At 37.3% G+C, this 15,247-nt stretch overlaps 1 protein-coding gene across 4 annotated transcripts in view; it reads left to right on the forward strand.

Moving 5' to 3' along the window:
- Positions 1 to 15,247, forward strand: part of TBC1D8B (TBC1 domain family member 8B) — an 86,491-nt gene that overhangs the window by 1,478 nt on the left and 69,766 nt on the right. For all 4 annotated transcript variants that reach the window (XR_003796433.1, XM_029241112.1, XM_029241114.1 and 1 more), the window contains exon 2: positions 14,842 to 14,952. Coding sequence is in view for 3 of the 4 variants with exons in the window: in XM_029241112.1 (XP_029096945.1) it covers positions 14,842 to 14,952 (111 nt within the window). In the remaining variant the exon portion in view is untranslated. The remainder of the gene's footprint in view (positions 1 to 14,841; positions 14,953 to 15,247) is intronic.

Below are 15,247 nucleotides of genomic sequence, written 5' to 3' on the forward strand. Positions count from 1 at the left end.
CTGGCAGAGGGTCGGGTTTGGGGGAAGTAACCAGCAAACCAGGCAAATTATAATTATAACCCGTTAACTACTAAACCAGGCAAATTGTAATTAGAACCAAATAACTGAAGGGTTGGGTAAAGATTCATGGAGGAGGTGACATTGCTTTTTCTCTTCTGGTAAATGGTGTCTACCTCAGAGATGAGAGGATAAAATGAAAGTTAACAGGAGCCAAATCAATGTGTTTTGTTAAGATGGTGATGAACATGTGCTGTTATTTCCTTTTTTTTCCAAGACCCCAGCAGTGTGGAGAGAATTTTGAGGTTCTATGGGACATTTAAAAAAAAATCTTGCATGACCTATTCATCCTATTCAGCGTCTGAAAAAGCTCTCTTGAAAATGTGGCAACAAAAATTGCCTGATTAAACTTCACATTTTGTCGTTTTCTCATTCTCAAAAATTACCAGTGTTATTTTGCAGAGGAGTCTTTCCATTTATTAGATGTATATGTTTACCAGATTAAAACTTGAGAATCAATGGTCATAATTACCCAGTGACAATTCACCCACTTTAGTCCATTGAGAACAGATCAGAATATATTTAAAACAGATTTTCCAGCCCAGTGTTACAGCACAATATTTTGGTTCCCCATAATCTTACTTTACCAGAATTTTTCTGGTACTCCTGGCCTCATCTACCAAAGAAGTGTATTTCACTTTGTTACAACTACTGTGTTCCTGAAAATTAATAAGTAAATCAGCTTTTTGAGAATCAAATCACTGTTATGTAGTAGTAAATGTTTTTTTACTGTTGCAAATTTTCTTTATATAATCACTCCTTGCTTTCTGTGTTTGGTTTTTCATTTGACATAGTTTTTTTTTTTTTTTTTTTTTTTTTTCCACGCGGCTTGTGGGATCTTAGTTCCCTGACCAGGGGTTGAACCTGGGCCCTCGGCAGTGAGAGCTCGGGAGTTGTAACCACTGGACCTCGAGGGGATTCCTTTGACATGCTTTCTTAGATCGTGGATCAGTTGCACCAGTTTCTTATCTCTATCCTACCCACTCCCATTTACTCTAGCCCCATTTCTTTAGAATAAGAGAGTGTTTATCTGAAGAAATAAACCAAGATTTCTTTTTTTTAAAAAATAAATTTATTTATTTTTGGCTGTGTTGGGTCTTCGTTGCTGCACGTGGGCTTTCTCTAGTTGCGGCGAGCGGGGGCTACTCTTCCTTGTGGTGCGCGGACTTCTCATTGCAGTGGCTTCTCTTGTTGCGGAGCACCAGCTCTAGGTGTGCGGGCTTCAGTAGTTGTAGCAGGCGGGCTCAGTAGTCATCGCTCGCAGGCTCCAGAGCACAGGCTCAGTAGTTGTGGCGCACGGGCTTTGTTGCTCCGCGGCATGTGGGATCTTCCCGGACCAGGGCTCGAACCCGTGTCTCCCGCATTGGCAGGCGGACTCTTAACCACTGCGCCACCAGGGAAGCCCTAAACCAAGATTTCTGCCACACATGTATGTTGAGAACAGCCACAGCCCCATTTTGTGGTTAGTTCGTATCTCTGCATGTTTGCTTTATCTGTTGTATTGTCAAGATGCTTGAAATTACCACATGAGAGCTACCACTATATTTCGTGTAAATTAAACAAAATGGATCAGAATGGAGCAAAGAGGTGTTTTTAAGGTTCGTTTGGTTCTTTGTGGTCCAGAGCAAAAGTGTGCTGATTTTCATGGCTGCTCGATTACTGTATTCTTACTTAAAATCGTGAAGCCAAAAGCTTTGATGTGCTTTACCACAAATCCACATTTGGATTAGCTCTCACGGGAGTTTGACTGTGTGCCAGCATAAGCTTGCCTTTGTCCATTTTGTTTGCTAAAATCCAATGTTACGTGCTCCCCCTTTAAGATATTCGTTTATATATTTTTTAATGAAGAAAAGATAATGACCATCTAGAAATGTTAATAGTTGTACTTTCTTTAAGATTTCATTTCTTGACCATGTGATAATTGGCAATAAGCACCAGCAATGTAATGACTTTAGCTGTGGATTTGGTGAAGTTAGTTGACTCTTTTTTTTTTCTTTCATTCTAATAATGGAATTGGAGCAACAGAGAACCCTAGGATGGTTTTAGCAAGAGACTAATTTGGAAGTTAGAGTTCTTAAATCCTTTTCTAAATTTCTGAAACACTTCTAGTGGATATCCGGTAGATTACTTACCATTTGCCTGACTGTATCTTACTTAATTGTCCTGGTTCACAGCAGGGTGGAATATCTTGTGAAAATTTTTGTTATACATAAGATTATTTTTCAGATAAAGTGATCTGTACTTTATTACTTCTCATTTAGAGAAGTAATTCACCCTTCTGTAACTGTATTTTTGCAGTTACCTTGCATTATTCCTTGTTCCTCCTGTCTGATAAGTGTGATGACTTTTCTCTGGCACCTAAATTTAGCACCTGGCTTTATGTAATTAAAAATAATTTATGCATATTTGGCTTATTAAGCACAAATGAACAATTTGCTCTGCTTGGCAGATGGGAGCTACTACATGAGTGAAATTATGGGGCTACATTCTATTAAGTATTCTAGTGTATGGGACTTAGGAAGGTCTGCCAATTGGGAAGCTTTAATTTAGATAGTTTGTCGAGAGTATTTTGCTCTTGAATCTTCCATATCTGAACAGTGTAAGCAGGTCTTCTGTGTTGGATTGACAGCCTCCCTCAATAGGCCTCTTTTTTTGTGATGTAGAACAAGACTAAGAAATAAAACATGAAAATGGAGGATGTTTCCTTATCTCTTCTTTCATCTTGGCATCATTACTTTGAAATTAAACCATCTGTAAAAACTAGAACATGGTAATGTTTGAAATGAGCTTTCCATTTCAAAATGTTTTATGATATTTATATAAACTTAATAAATCACTATGTGAGTTATCATAATTAATAAACACATACATAAAAAACAATAAGGTAGCCTTTTAAAAAAGTTGTTAATGACCATCCCTCAAAAATACAAGGCTTTTCTCTCCTTTTTCCCTACCCCGAGCTCAAGGACCAAACTCTGAAAATGTTCTCAGTTTTCCTTGGCAAAATATCCCTGCATTCCATGCTCACAAAGGAACCATCTGGTAAAATTTTGGCCTCCCAAGTACCTCATTACTGGGACCAGGGTGCACAAATGGTGGCCTTGACATTTCATTTTACATAAGGAAAGATCAACCCTCCCCCACCACACATACACTGTAAATTAATAAATATAATTTTGGCTTATTAAAGAGAAAATCCCATAGGGCAACCCCTAGGGAGGCAAATCACACTGTATGCTCTGCTCCTTTTTTCCCTCCCTGGAACCTGGATCCCTGTGAAATCAAGCAAACAATTGCCTTTAAAGATTTCCTAGAATGATAAAGGACAGCTTTGTAGGAGGTTTTGACATATGAAGGATGGTCAGTGTCACCAATTTTTCTAGGTAGTAATGGAAGGATTATTATTTTTTTTGGTAGGGATACATCTATATTATTATCTGTCTAAAACATTAATTATGCTTACAACTGAATTTTTTAAACATCTTTATTGGAGTATAATTGCTTTACAATGTTGTATTAGTTTCCGCTGTACAACAAAGTGAATCAGTTATACGTATACATATATCCCCATATCCCCTCCCTCTTGCGTCTCCCTCCCACCCTCCCTATCCCACCCCTCTGGTGGTCACAAAGCACCGAGTTGATCTCCCTGTGCTATGTGGCTGCTTCCCACTAGCTATCTACCTTACATTTGGTAGTGTATATATGTCCATGCCTCTCTCTCACTTTGTCCCAGCTCACCCTTCCCCCTCCCGTGTCCTCAAGTCCATTCTCTAGTAGGTCTGCATCTTTATTCCTATCCTGCCCCCAGGTTCTTCATGACCATTTTTTTTTTAGATTCCATATATATGTGTTAGCATATGATATTTGTTTTTCTCTTTCTGACTTACTTCATGCTGTATGACAGACTCTAGGTCCATCCACCTCACTACAAACAACTCAATTTCGTTTCTTTTTATGGCTGAGTAATATTCCATTGTATATATGTGCCACAACTTCTTTGTCTATTCATCTGTTGATGGACACTTAGGTTGCTTCCATGTCCTGGCTATTGTAAATAGAGCTGCAATGAACATTTTGGTACATGACTCTTTTTGAATGATGGTTTTCTCAGGGTATATGCCCAGTAGTGGGATTGCTGGGTCATATGGTAGTTCTATTTGTAGTTTTTTAAGGAACCTCCATACTGTTCTCCATAGTGGCTCTATCAATTTACATTCCCACCAAGAGTGGAAGAGGGCTCCCTTTCCTCCACAGCCTTTCCAGCATTTATTTTTTGTAGATATTTTGATGATGGCCGTTCTGACCGGTGTGAGGTGATACCTCACTGTAGTTTTGATTTGCATTTCTCTAATGATTAGTGATGTTGAGCATCCTTTCATGTGTTTTTTGGCAATCTATATATCTTCTTTGGAGAAATGTCTATTTAGGTCTTCTGCCCATTTTTGGATTGGGTTGTTTGTTTTTTTGATATTGAGCATCATGAGTTGCTTGTATATTTTGGAGATTAATCCTTTGTCAGTTGCTTCATTTGCAAATATTTTCTCCCATTCTGAGGGTTGTCTTTTCGTCTTGTTTATGGTTTCCTTTTGCTGTGCAAAAGCTTTTAAGTTTCATTAGGTTCCATTTGTTTATTTTTATTTCCGTTTCTCTAGGAGGTGGGTCAAAAAGGACCTTGCTGTGATTTATGTCATAGAGTGCTCTGCCTATGTTTTCCTCTAAGAGTTTGATAGTTTCTGGCCTTACATTTAGGTCTTTAATCCATTTTGAGTTTATTTTTGTGTATGGTGTTAGGGAGTGTTCTAATTTCATTCTTTTATATGTAGCTGTCCAGTTTTCCCAGCACCACTTATTGAAGAGGCTGTCTTTTCTCCATTGTATATTTTTGCCTTCTTTATCAAAGGTAAGGTGACCATATGTGTGTGGGTTTATCTCTGGGCTTTCTATCCTGTTCCATTGGAAGGATTGTTGACTGCATGCCTATAAGCTTTGGGCCTTTCTTCAGATACCTGGTAATACACTGCTCTCTCTCCCTTTCCCTTCCCCTGCTTGCTGCTGGGGTCTTTCCTCCCTGAAGCATAGGCTGGAAACCACCACTCCAGTTTACCTTAGGGTCCTGAATCCTCAATCCTCAAGAGTTACGTTAAAGTAATAATGATGTAGATTGTATGCAGTTAGGTTGGTTTCTTTTCTTTCTTTCTTTTCTTATTTTTTTGTTAAGATATTGGAGATTTATAATGTAAGTAGGAAATTAATATTTGCTGTCAAGTAGATGTCGTTCTAATGAAAAGAGAATCAAGACTTAAAAGTGTTGATACTGACCATCCTTCATTTTTCAAAACCTACAGAGTTGTTCTTTATTATATCATTCAAAGAGATCTTTAAAGATAATTTTTTACTTGATTTCACCTGTATCAAAATGTCCCAGGGAGGGAACTGAGCACAGTGTGGTTTGCCCTCCCCAGGGGTTACCCTATGAGATTTTTAAAAATAAGTCAACTACAAGCTAAAATCCACAAATGCTTGAATACACCACCTAGTCCAGTGATTCCACCTACCCCATTCACCCTGCTTCCTTTATCTTCCCTGTTTCTTTAATATTTTTATGTGTCTATTCAGTTGTAATTGTTTTACAAAGGCTTTGTTTTGTCATTTGTAAAATGGGAACAAAACTTATTTTCCCTATCTCATGGCATTGTTATGTGAGTCAAATGAGTTTTGAAACCTTCGAGCAACTATATAGACATTTGAAGTTCATTTATCTATTAATGAAGGTACAAGATGTTAAGTGCCATTTTCTTTACCGAAGACCAAATGAGGATCTATATTTGTACCATTTTCCCTAGTAATTACTTTTCCCATGTTGTATATAGAAATTGATTTGGAGTAGTAACATTGAGTATATACAATATGCAGTGATATCACTACAAAATCAAAACACTGATAGTTAATCACTCAAGAATTTTGATATGATAATGACTATGCATCTATGGGTTTTTTGGTGGTTTTTTGGCCGCATGGCTTCTGGGATCTTAGTTCCCCAACCAGGGATTGAACCCGGGCCCTCGGCGGTGAGAGCGCAGAGTAATAACCACTGGACCACTAGGGAATTCCTGCATCTATGGTTTTTAATCAAAATAATATACAGCAATTAGAATAAAATAGCAGGACAGAATTTCTTTTTGACCTACAATTTCTCCAAACCCAGAAGTTCTCAAACAGTGCTTCTGTAGATACAAGTATAAGCATCACTTGTCTTAGTGGTATTGAAGAGTATGTATAACTTTAGTTATCTTAGTTACAGTTTTCAAAACATAATACTTGAAGAAGAAATAATGATTCAGCTGGTGAGAGCCCGTGTTTCTGGTGGACAGTTGTGGAAGGAGTATAGATGTAAAGTAAGCTAAAAATTAATAAAATAAAGGGCACTATAAAGTTTACCATGTTGCTGTACAGCTATGACATGGATTTTATATTACCTTGATGTTAGAAAATCTGCCCAGTTTTTCACCTTTTGCTGCTGTCATATGAGCACAACAGGTAAGAGTAAATCCTAAATGTGATGTTACAAGATACATTCATTCAACAGATAATTACCTAGTGTCTTCTAAAAATCGAGCACTGTTTTAGGTGCTAGAGATAACAGCAGTGAGCAGAGCAAAATCCCCATTCTCATGGGGCTAACATTTTAGTTGAGGGAGGCAAATAAACAAATAATATATGGCTGGTGGCAGTAAAGGATATGAAGAAAAATAAAGTAAGGTATAGTAATAGAGAGGGGAGGGGATTGGTATTTTAGATAAATTTGGTGTAGGAACACTTCTTTAAGGTAACCTATGCGCAGCGACCAGAGGGACTAGAGTATATGAGCCAAGCAGGTTTTTGGGAGCAGAGTGAATATACATAGTTCTGTCTGGGAATTTCACTGTGAAGGGAAGCAGAGAAATGGGTAGTAGCTGGCTACTGCCCTGGGTGTTGGGTATACAGTGATGAATAAAACAGAAATAGTTTCTACCCCCACAGACTTTATAATCTGGTGGGACAGACAAACAATAAACAAGTAAGCAAGCAAAAAACGTAATTATTGAGGTAGTCAGTAATAACATCAGCCTGGTTTGAGTGGCTTATAAATAGTCATGCATGAGAAGTATTTGAAACTCCCAAAGCAATTTTCCAGGACCAGATCTGGTGTAAAGTATGCTTATCTAATGTCCTGTTAAATGATACAAAGATTTCCTAAAAGCAGTGATTAATAACAATAGGTGGTATTCTGGTGGCAGAATCCCAGTGTGACATCTGTGGAGCAACTTGCCAAAAGCCAGTTTGGATTGTTTTTTAAAATTAAATCAGCCATCTCTCAGCACCAACAATATCTGGGCTGTGGTTTGGTAGAGAGAACTGGGGAGGACATTCTAAGTGGGAGGAATAATATGGTAGTGAAAAAGCAAAAGATGGAAGTTGTTGGGGACACAGCAAGTACTCCAGATTCATTTATTTGTGGTTGAAAATATGAGACTCAAGATATAGTGCCCTTAGCAACCAGAAAGGTTGTTGAAGAGCAATGTCCTCATCTATAGAAGAGGAAAACCCGGAAAACCAGAGAGAGAATATCAAAGGGACCTGAGAATTAAACCTTTGTTGTTTTTTGTCTCCACTGCCATTTCAATTCCCGCCTAGATGGTCTTGTTTTTTCCTCTCTCACTCCAGTATAAAAAAGTGAAGTTTTAATCATTAGTTCTTCTCTTGTTTTAAACTAACCAAAATCATGGGGCCAGCTTTAGTTCTTTTAAATAATGATTTTAAAGCACTGTGCTATGTATGAGTTTTCATTTGCTGCCACACGTGCTTTTTGCTTTGCACCTGGGAATTCAGATGTTGTATTTTTAAAAATTTTCTGAGGGCTACTCATTTTGTACAGTGATGCATAAGTCTTGAAGTGTATTAAGGTGCTGTAAATAAAGATGGTAACAATTCTCATATTTCTCTATGTTTTAATCTTTAGAAGTATAGCTGGATTCGATTAATAATTCATGTATGCTTTTTTATCCCCATGACACTGTAATCTGCCATTTATGTCATCAGTTACTTACCTTTAAAAAATTCTAAATCCTTTAATGAAACAAAAATTTCAGTTAGGGAAGGAAAGGAGAGCTTAGGTATATCTAGTTTTCAAGTAAATGTCTTTAAAAAAATGAAGGGAGAGGGAAAACAGGACAAAAGAGTTATTTTTATTAACAGTTTTCCAAAGCTCTTAGTGTAAAGTTGGCAGCTTTCAAAATGTCAGCTGTGGCTATTGGATAGTTGTAAAATAAGCATTCACAGTCTTGTTTTAAGGACTTAGAACTGGCAGCAAAAGCAGTAGAAACAGGAAAACCTACAACCTCTACTGAGAACACTACTTTCTCCTATTTGAATGTATTTCCTACTAAGAGTGCTGTCATTTTACTAATTAGTTTGTTCATCAACTTTTAATGAACTTGAGATTATAAAAAATTCAGTAAAGGTGTACTTGTTTGACTTTGTAAATACGGCAACTTAAGGCAAGATATAGAATCCACTATAAAGTTCCAGTAATCATTTCTATGGCCCCAAATTATAATCTAACATTTTACTTAGAATGGAAATTAAATCTTGTTTGTATTAGGAAGTTCATTTTAATGACTTCTGTAGCTAGAGCAGTGTTGCCTTACACAGTGTCCTCAATCTACTTTACAAGCAGAAAGAGCCACTTGTCAAATGAAAGTGTACTAAACTAGCACATTGATAATGAGTACCATCTTCAAGCTTTGGCTCTTTTATAGTGGCCCTTCCTCCAACACTCAGCTATTGGTCCTACTTGTTCATCATTATCATTAACCTAATATAAAAAAGAAATGTTTATCAAATTTGCAGGTGTCTGAAAATGGAAAGGGACAGTTAATACCATAGATCAGTTTTCTCAACACTGGCCGTAGATTCAACTGAGAACCTTTTAAACAAACTAAATGACACTGGAATATTTATGGGTAAAATGATATGATATCTGGGATTTACTTTAAAATACTCTAGGAGGGATTAATGATAGAAGATTGGCAAAATGTTGATAATTATTGAAGTTATGTGATGGGCACATAGAAGTTTTAGTTTATTATTCTGTTTTTGAAAATTTTTATAATACAAAGTTAAGGAAAAAACAGAATACCCGGGCCCTGTCCCAGATGAATTAAATTAGAATCTCCAGGCTTTAGTAATTTTAAAAGTCGAGCTTGAGGAGTTTTTAAAAGTCCTCCAAATGATTCAAATTTGCAGTTAGGGTTGAGAATCACTATCATAGAAGGTAAAATCAAGATTCAGATAGAACTTGACAAGTTAGAATGCTCAGTTAAAATCAGTGAGCTAAAAGTTATCATAGGTAAATGTAAACTGCATTTAGGTTTTTTAAAAAATCAGCTGTACAGGACAGAGAATACCTAGGTTGGTGTTTATGTTTGTGAAGAAGATCACAGTGGATTGGTTGATCACAAGCTTAGTATGATAATAATATGACATAGGGACTGAAAAAGCTGGTATGATCTTTGACAGCATTAATAGAACCATGTAGCCCACAATATAAAAAGCCTGCATTTGTTCAGATCTTACCTGGTATTCAGGTTTGAGTGACACATTTCATAAGAGACTTTGACAAATAGGTGTGTTAAGAGAATGATAGAAGAAATAATAAGAGTTCCAGACAATCTCATGCAATAAACTGGTGAAAGAACTAGGTATATTTTAAGGTAGGCGAGAAGAATAAGCAAGGGGAGACAAGGTAACTATAATAATACTTGAAGACCCATCATATTGAATAGAGCATATGTTTTGTGTTATCCCAAAGTTGCAAGGAAGTATTGAATAGCATTTTATTTATCCTAAGAAAGACCTTCCTTTTTCTTTTTTTTAAGTGTATAAGAAATACCTTCATTTTTCTATCTTAAGGGCTAAAAAATGTTCATTGTAAAAATTTCAGAAAATATGTGTAGGTGTAAAAAAGAAAGTAATGATCACCCATCATCCTGCTGCCTGGAGATAACCACTATAACCAGGATTGGCTACCTAATGTGTGTGGCCCAGTGCAAAATGAAAATGCAGGGCTCTTTGTTCAAAAATTTAGAATTTTAAGATGGGTGACAGTAGCGTATTAAAGCAAGCACAGGGCCCTTCTGAGCATGAGGCCTTAATGGACAGGCCACAAGCTCATAAAGCCAGCCCTGATTATAAAATCTGGATATATACAGTTCACCCTTGAGCAACATGGGGTTTGAACTGTGCAGGTCCACTTATATGTGGGTTTTTTTCCTCCAATAAATACAACAGTACTACATGATCTGCGGTTGGTTGAACCCGAGGATGTAGAACCGCAGATAAGGAGGGCCGACTATGAAGTTATACGCAGATTTTTGACTGTGTGGCGGTTACCTCCCCTAACCCCTGTGTTGTTCAAGGGTCAACCATAAAATATTTTAGAAATAACTTTCTAATTAGTAGAAATTCCCACCAATGCAATAGGCTGCCTTGGGAGAACTCTGGAGTTTACAGGAAAAAGCCAGGCTTTCTATCAGGGATACCATAGAACAGACGAATGTATGGGTAGTTGTACTACATGACATGCTAGGGTGTTTTTCATCTCTGACATCAGTGATGCTCTATCTCTATCCATCCAAATAACTGGTTCATGAACAATAATCATTACCTGTAAATTGCCTATTTTTTAAAATCACAGAACCTTGCTTTTTTTGTTATCTTGCTGTGTCATTTAATAAAGTATTTCACATCACTTATGGTGATGAGTTTCCTTAAGAAGTTTGTTGCTACTTATATGTCAGGATGCTACCAAAACCACATAGACCTTTAATAGGGTCTAGAACACTGATACCTTACTCAGTTATAGACATTCAAAGAATGATTTGAATTTCTTGATATTTTTAAATCTCTTGTTCTGTCATGCAGCTGAGAGACCGTATCTATTCTGTTCCCAATTTAATATTGCTATAGAACTTCCCATATGTAGGCTGATTCATGACCTTGGATATTCAGGCTGTCAGATGATAAACCTCTGTGTGTATGGAAAGGCAACCCGAAGTTGTCTGCTTGTTTTCTTGTACTTTTAGAACCCAGACACTGGCACATATTAATTCCTAAATGACTTGCAGGGACTTGATGATGATTATAGCTTAATGCGCTGGAAGACTTCCCCAAGTGACTAGAAATGTATTCTAGCACTAGCTTCCAAATTATTTGTTGCATGATTTTACACTAACTGCCTGATTTAAAGCACGTACAAAAACCGAACAATTTCCTTTCTACGTAGTGTAAAGCACTTATAATCTTGCAAACATTTCTGTTGCAAAAAAATGACCTTTTCTGCCAGTGGTTTTGACCACTTTGTCTGTCCCCAGTCTCAAACTTTCTATCAAAGAGCTAATTGTTATTGTTACTCAGGAATGATTATCTGTGGCCTCTCCTTTCCTTTCTACCTCCTCAAACATCCACACTCCCACTGTTAACTTTCAGCTGAGCCAAACTTTTCTTTACCTCTTTGTTCTTTTTCTCATTCTTCTAATACTGCTTTTTCTAGGATATATAAAGAAGAAAGTAGAATTTGAGCTACTTTTATTTAAAATGTGGTAAACATGAAATAAATGATTTTCCTCGCAAATTTGAAAAAAAATTTTTGAAAGCTTTTTTAGATCTTAAATTCTGGGAAGCCAAATCCAGCAGCTTTAACAGCGCCGTGTTTAATGAATGCTTTTGTTTGAACTCCTTTATTTTGACAGTTTTGTCAAGGTATTGCATGTTTATTTATATAAACAGACATTCATACACTTGATTCCATTTTTTCAACCTGAAGATAGTTACCTCTTTTGGTTGTTTTTTACTACCACTCTTTTATCTATTTTAGTATTTTCACTTTCCCATCTTCAAACTGAGAACATCCTCCTTTTTTCCATTTCCCGAATAATTTCAATTACATTGCTCTGAAGAAGCCAGCTGCATATGTTTAGCTCCCACGTTTATTTCTTTTTTTTTTAAAGACTTAAAAAAAATTTATTTATTTATTTATTTATTTATTGGCTGTGTTGGGTCCTAGTTTCTGTGTGAGGGCTTTCTCTAGTTGCGGCGAGTGGGGGCCACTCTTCATCGCAGTGTGTGGGCCTCTCACTGTCGCGGCCTCTCTTGTTGCGGAGCACAGGCTCCAGACGCGCAGACTCAGTAGTTGTGGCTCACGGGCCTAGTTGCTCCGCGGCATGTGGGATCTTCCCAGACCAGGGCTTGAACCCGTGTCCCCTGCATTGGCAGGCAGATTTTCAACCACTGCACCATCAGGGAAGCCCCCACGTTTATTTCTTTATCTTTCACCAACTTCCACTTTTCTTACCTTATCCTTGATCTCTTAGCCAGATCTCCAATTTCTTACACTTTTTCACTCTGAAAGTGATAGATTTTGCCTTTTATCTTCAAGCTCTTCAGTAATTCCCTCATTATTAGTTGATATATAATCACTTCCTCTGTCTCTTCTCTTCATTCCCATTCTCTCTTCCCTGGTACTGTCTCTTTCATAATATTTGTTTGGATGTTCATATTTCTTTTTCTTAGTCTTCAATTCATATTAAAGCTTTTTCATATCAGATAATTTCTTTTTTTATGCAAACTTTACTTATTTATTATGTTTGCCTGCGTTGTCTTAGTTGCGGCATGCGGGCTCTTCCTTGCGGTGCGCGGGCGTCTCTCTAGTTGTGGCGTGCAGGCTCCAGAGGGCGTGGGCTCTAGTTTGTGGCAGGCGGGTTCTCAGTAGTTGTGGCACGTGGGCTTAGTTGCCCCACGGTATGTGGGATCTTAGTTCCCCGACCAGGGATCGAACCAGCGTCCTCTGAATTGCAAGACAGATTCTTAACCACTGGACCACCAGGGAAGTCCAGATAATTTCTTCTTTCTATAATCTGCACATGTTGTGATTGCCAAAATCTTTCTTGATACTTGGCCTCCACTATCAAAACCCTCTGTAAGATTGCTAATTGATGTTATGCTGCATTTGTGACCCCTATTTTTACTTTTTACCAATTCCTACATCTACTTTCGCACCCTTTTTTTTCAGCTGAGCCAAATTTCTCTATTTCTTTGCTCTATCTCCTAGTCTTCTAATTTACCTCCTTCTATGCTTATAATAACTTCCTACCTCACATCTGCCAACCTACCTATCTTCTCATTCAAAGCTTGCTTGAAGTCTTAACTCCTTTTAAGTGGGTAAAGATAGGAAAATAGCCAAAGGCCTGTTTTATAATTGATTTATTTTTTCTAAGTCTATATGCTAAATAAAAGAGGAATGCCTCATAAAGTAAAACAAACACTCAACCAATCAAAGCTTCCAGAAAAGGAAGGTAAATTTATGTACTTCAGCCATCTCACTGATACAGTTAAGTCAACAAATTTTGCTCCTGTTGTGTCCAGCAATATGCTGAAAGTTAGGGATACAAACCCAGAGGTAGAAGACATGGTTATTGTCCCCAGAGAACTAATAATCTAGATAAGGAGGTAAGATAAATACACATGAAGCACTTAGAAAGTAGTTGTAATAACTAGCCTAATAATCAGAATTCTAGGTTGTGTCATATAGACTTTAAGTGCCATAAGTAATCAGACAAAAGGGAAGGCATAATTGCTTGGGGTTGCCAGTGAGGATTTCATAGGGGAATTGGGTCTTGAAGAAAATGTAGAATTTGGATTAGCCAGACTGGGCTACAAGACTTGCGTTAGCATTTCTAGGTTAAAAAGAGACTTGCTTAGCAAAGACTTTAAGGGAGAAATTAGTTGTTTAAGAAAACAGCGAACTTTATTCTAGGGAGGAGTAGGAAATATCAGATAATTAAATTGAAAAAGCTAAATGATCAAAGCCTTGAATTCCAAATTGAGAAATTAAATGTTAAAAAGAAATTCCCCTTACTTAAGCATTTTAATTAATCAAGGTTTTTTATCTTGTTTAAATATCCATTGTTTTCTTATAATAGTATTAGCTAACACTGAGTCTTTTGCTATGTGCTAAGCATTGTGCTAAGTGTTTTATGTGTAATAATAACTCATTTCATCTTTACAACAACCTTTTGTGGTGGGCTCCATTTTTACCCCCTTATTTTACAAATGAGGATGAAGAAAACGTAATTACAACTGGCTCAAGTTGACACAAGTAAGTACCAGAGCCAGGATTCAAACCTAGGTAATCTCTGGTACCAGAATCTACATTCTTTTGTTTTGTTTTGTTTTGTTTTTTTGCGGTACACAGGCCTCTCACTGTTGTGGCCTCTCCCGTTGCGGAGCACAGGCTCCGGACGCGCAGGCCCAGCGGCCATGGCTCACGGGCCCAGCCGCTCCACGGCATGTGGGATCCTCCCAGACCGGGGCACGAACCTGTGTCCCCTGCATCAGCAGGCAAACTCTCAACCACTGCGCCACCAGGGAAACCCCAGAATCTACATTCTTATCTGCTCTATACACAACCTCGTAAAGGAGGTAAATAAGTGCTGCAAATATATCATGAGGTTTAGACAACTGAACCTGACTTATTCTTTTATTGAAAGATAATATTTTCAAGAACTACTGACATTGGAGCAGCGTAATCTCTTCATTCTGAGTATATTTTTTCTTTAAGAAAAATCTCTATAAGGAAGCTTTGGGCTAGAAATTAAAAAAAAACATTGGTTGTTAGTCATATGAAGCGATATTGATTTTATCTCTTGTAAAATCCTTGTTTCAACAGTCTCTTTATTACAATAGGGCTTCTGGTTGGGACTCTGGATTCAGTCTTAGACTCCACTGCTAAAGTAGCTCCATTTCGCATCCTACATCAGACACCAGATTCTCAAGTTTACCTGTCAATTGCTTGTGGTGAGTATGATTTTTAAAACATGGAATTCAAACAAATAAGGACCTTAAGAAATTGAATATTTAAATTTACTTATACTTCCCAGTTGTTTTGTTTTTTTTAAATTGATTTTTATTGGAGTATAGTTGATTTACAAATAGAGTCACAGATGTAGAAAACAAATGTATGGTTACCAAGGGGGAAACGGTGGGGGGGTGAGGGATAAATTGGGAGATTGGGATTGACATATATACACTACTATATATAAAATAGATAACTAATAAGAACCTGCTGTGTAGCACAGGGAACTCTACTCAA

The sequence above is a fragment of the Monodon monoceros genome, unplaced genomic scaffold (genome assembly GCF_005190385.1).
Source record: "Monodon monoceros isolate NGI ecotype Baffin Bay Population unplaced genomic scaffold, NGI_Narwhal_1 Super_Scaffold_22, whole genome shotgun sequence".
Taxonomy (NCBI): Eukaryota; Metazoa; Chordata; class Mammalia; order Artiodactyla; family Monodontidae; genus Monodon; species Monodon monoceros.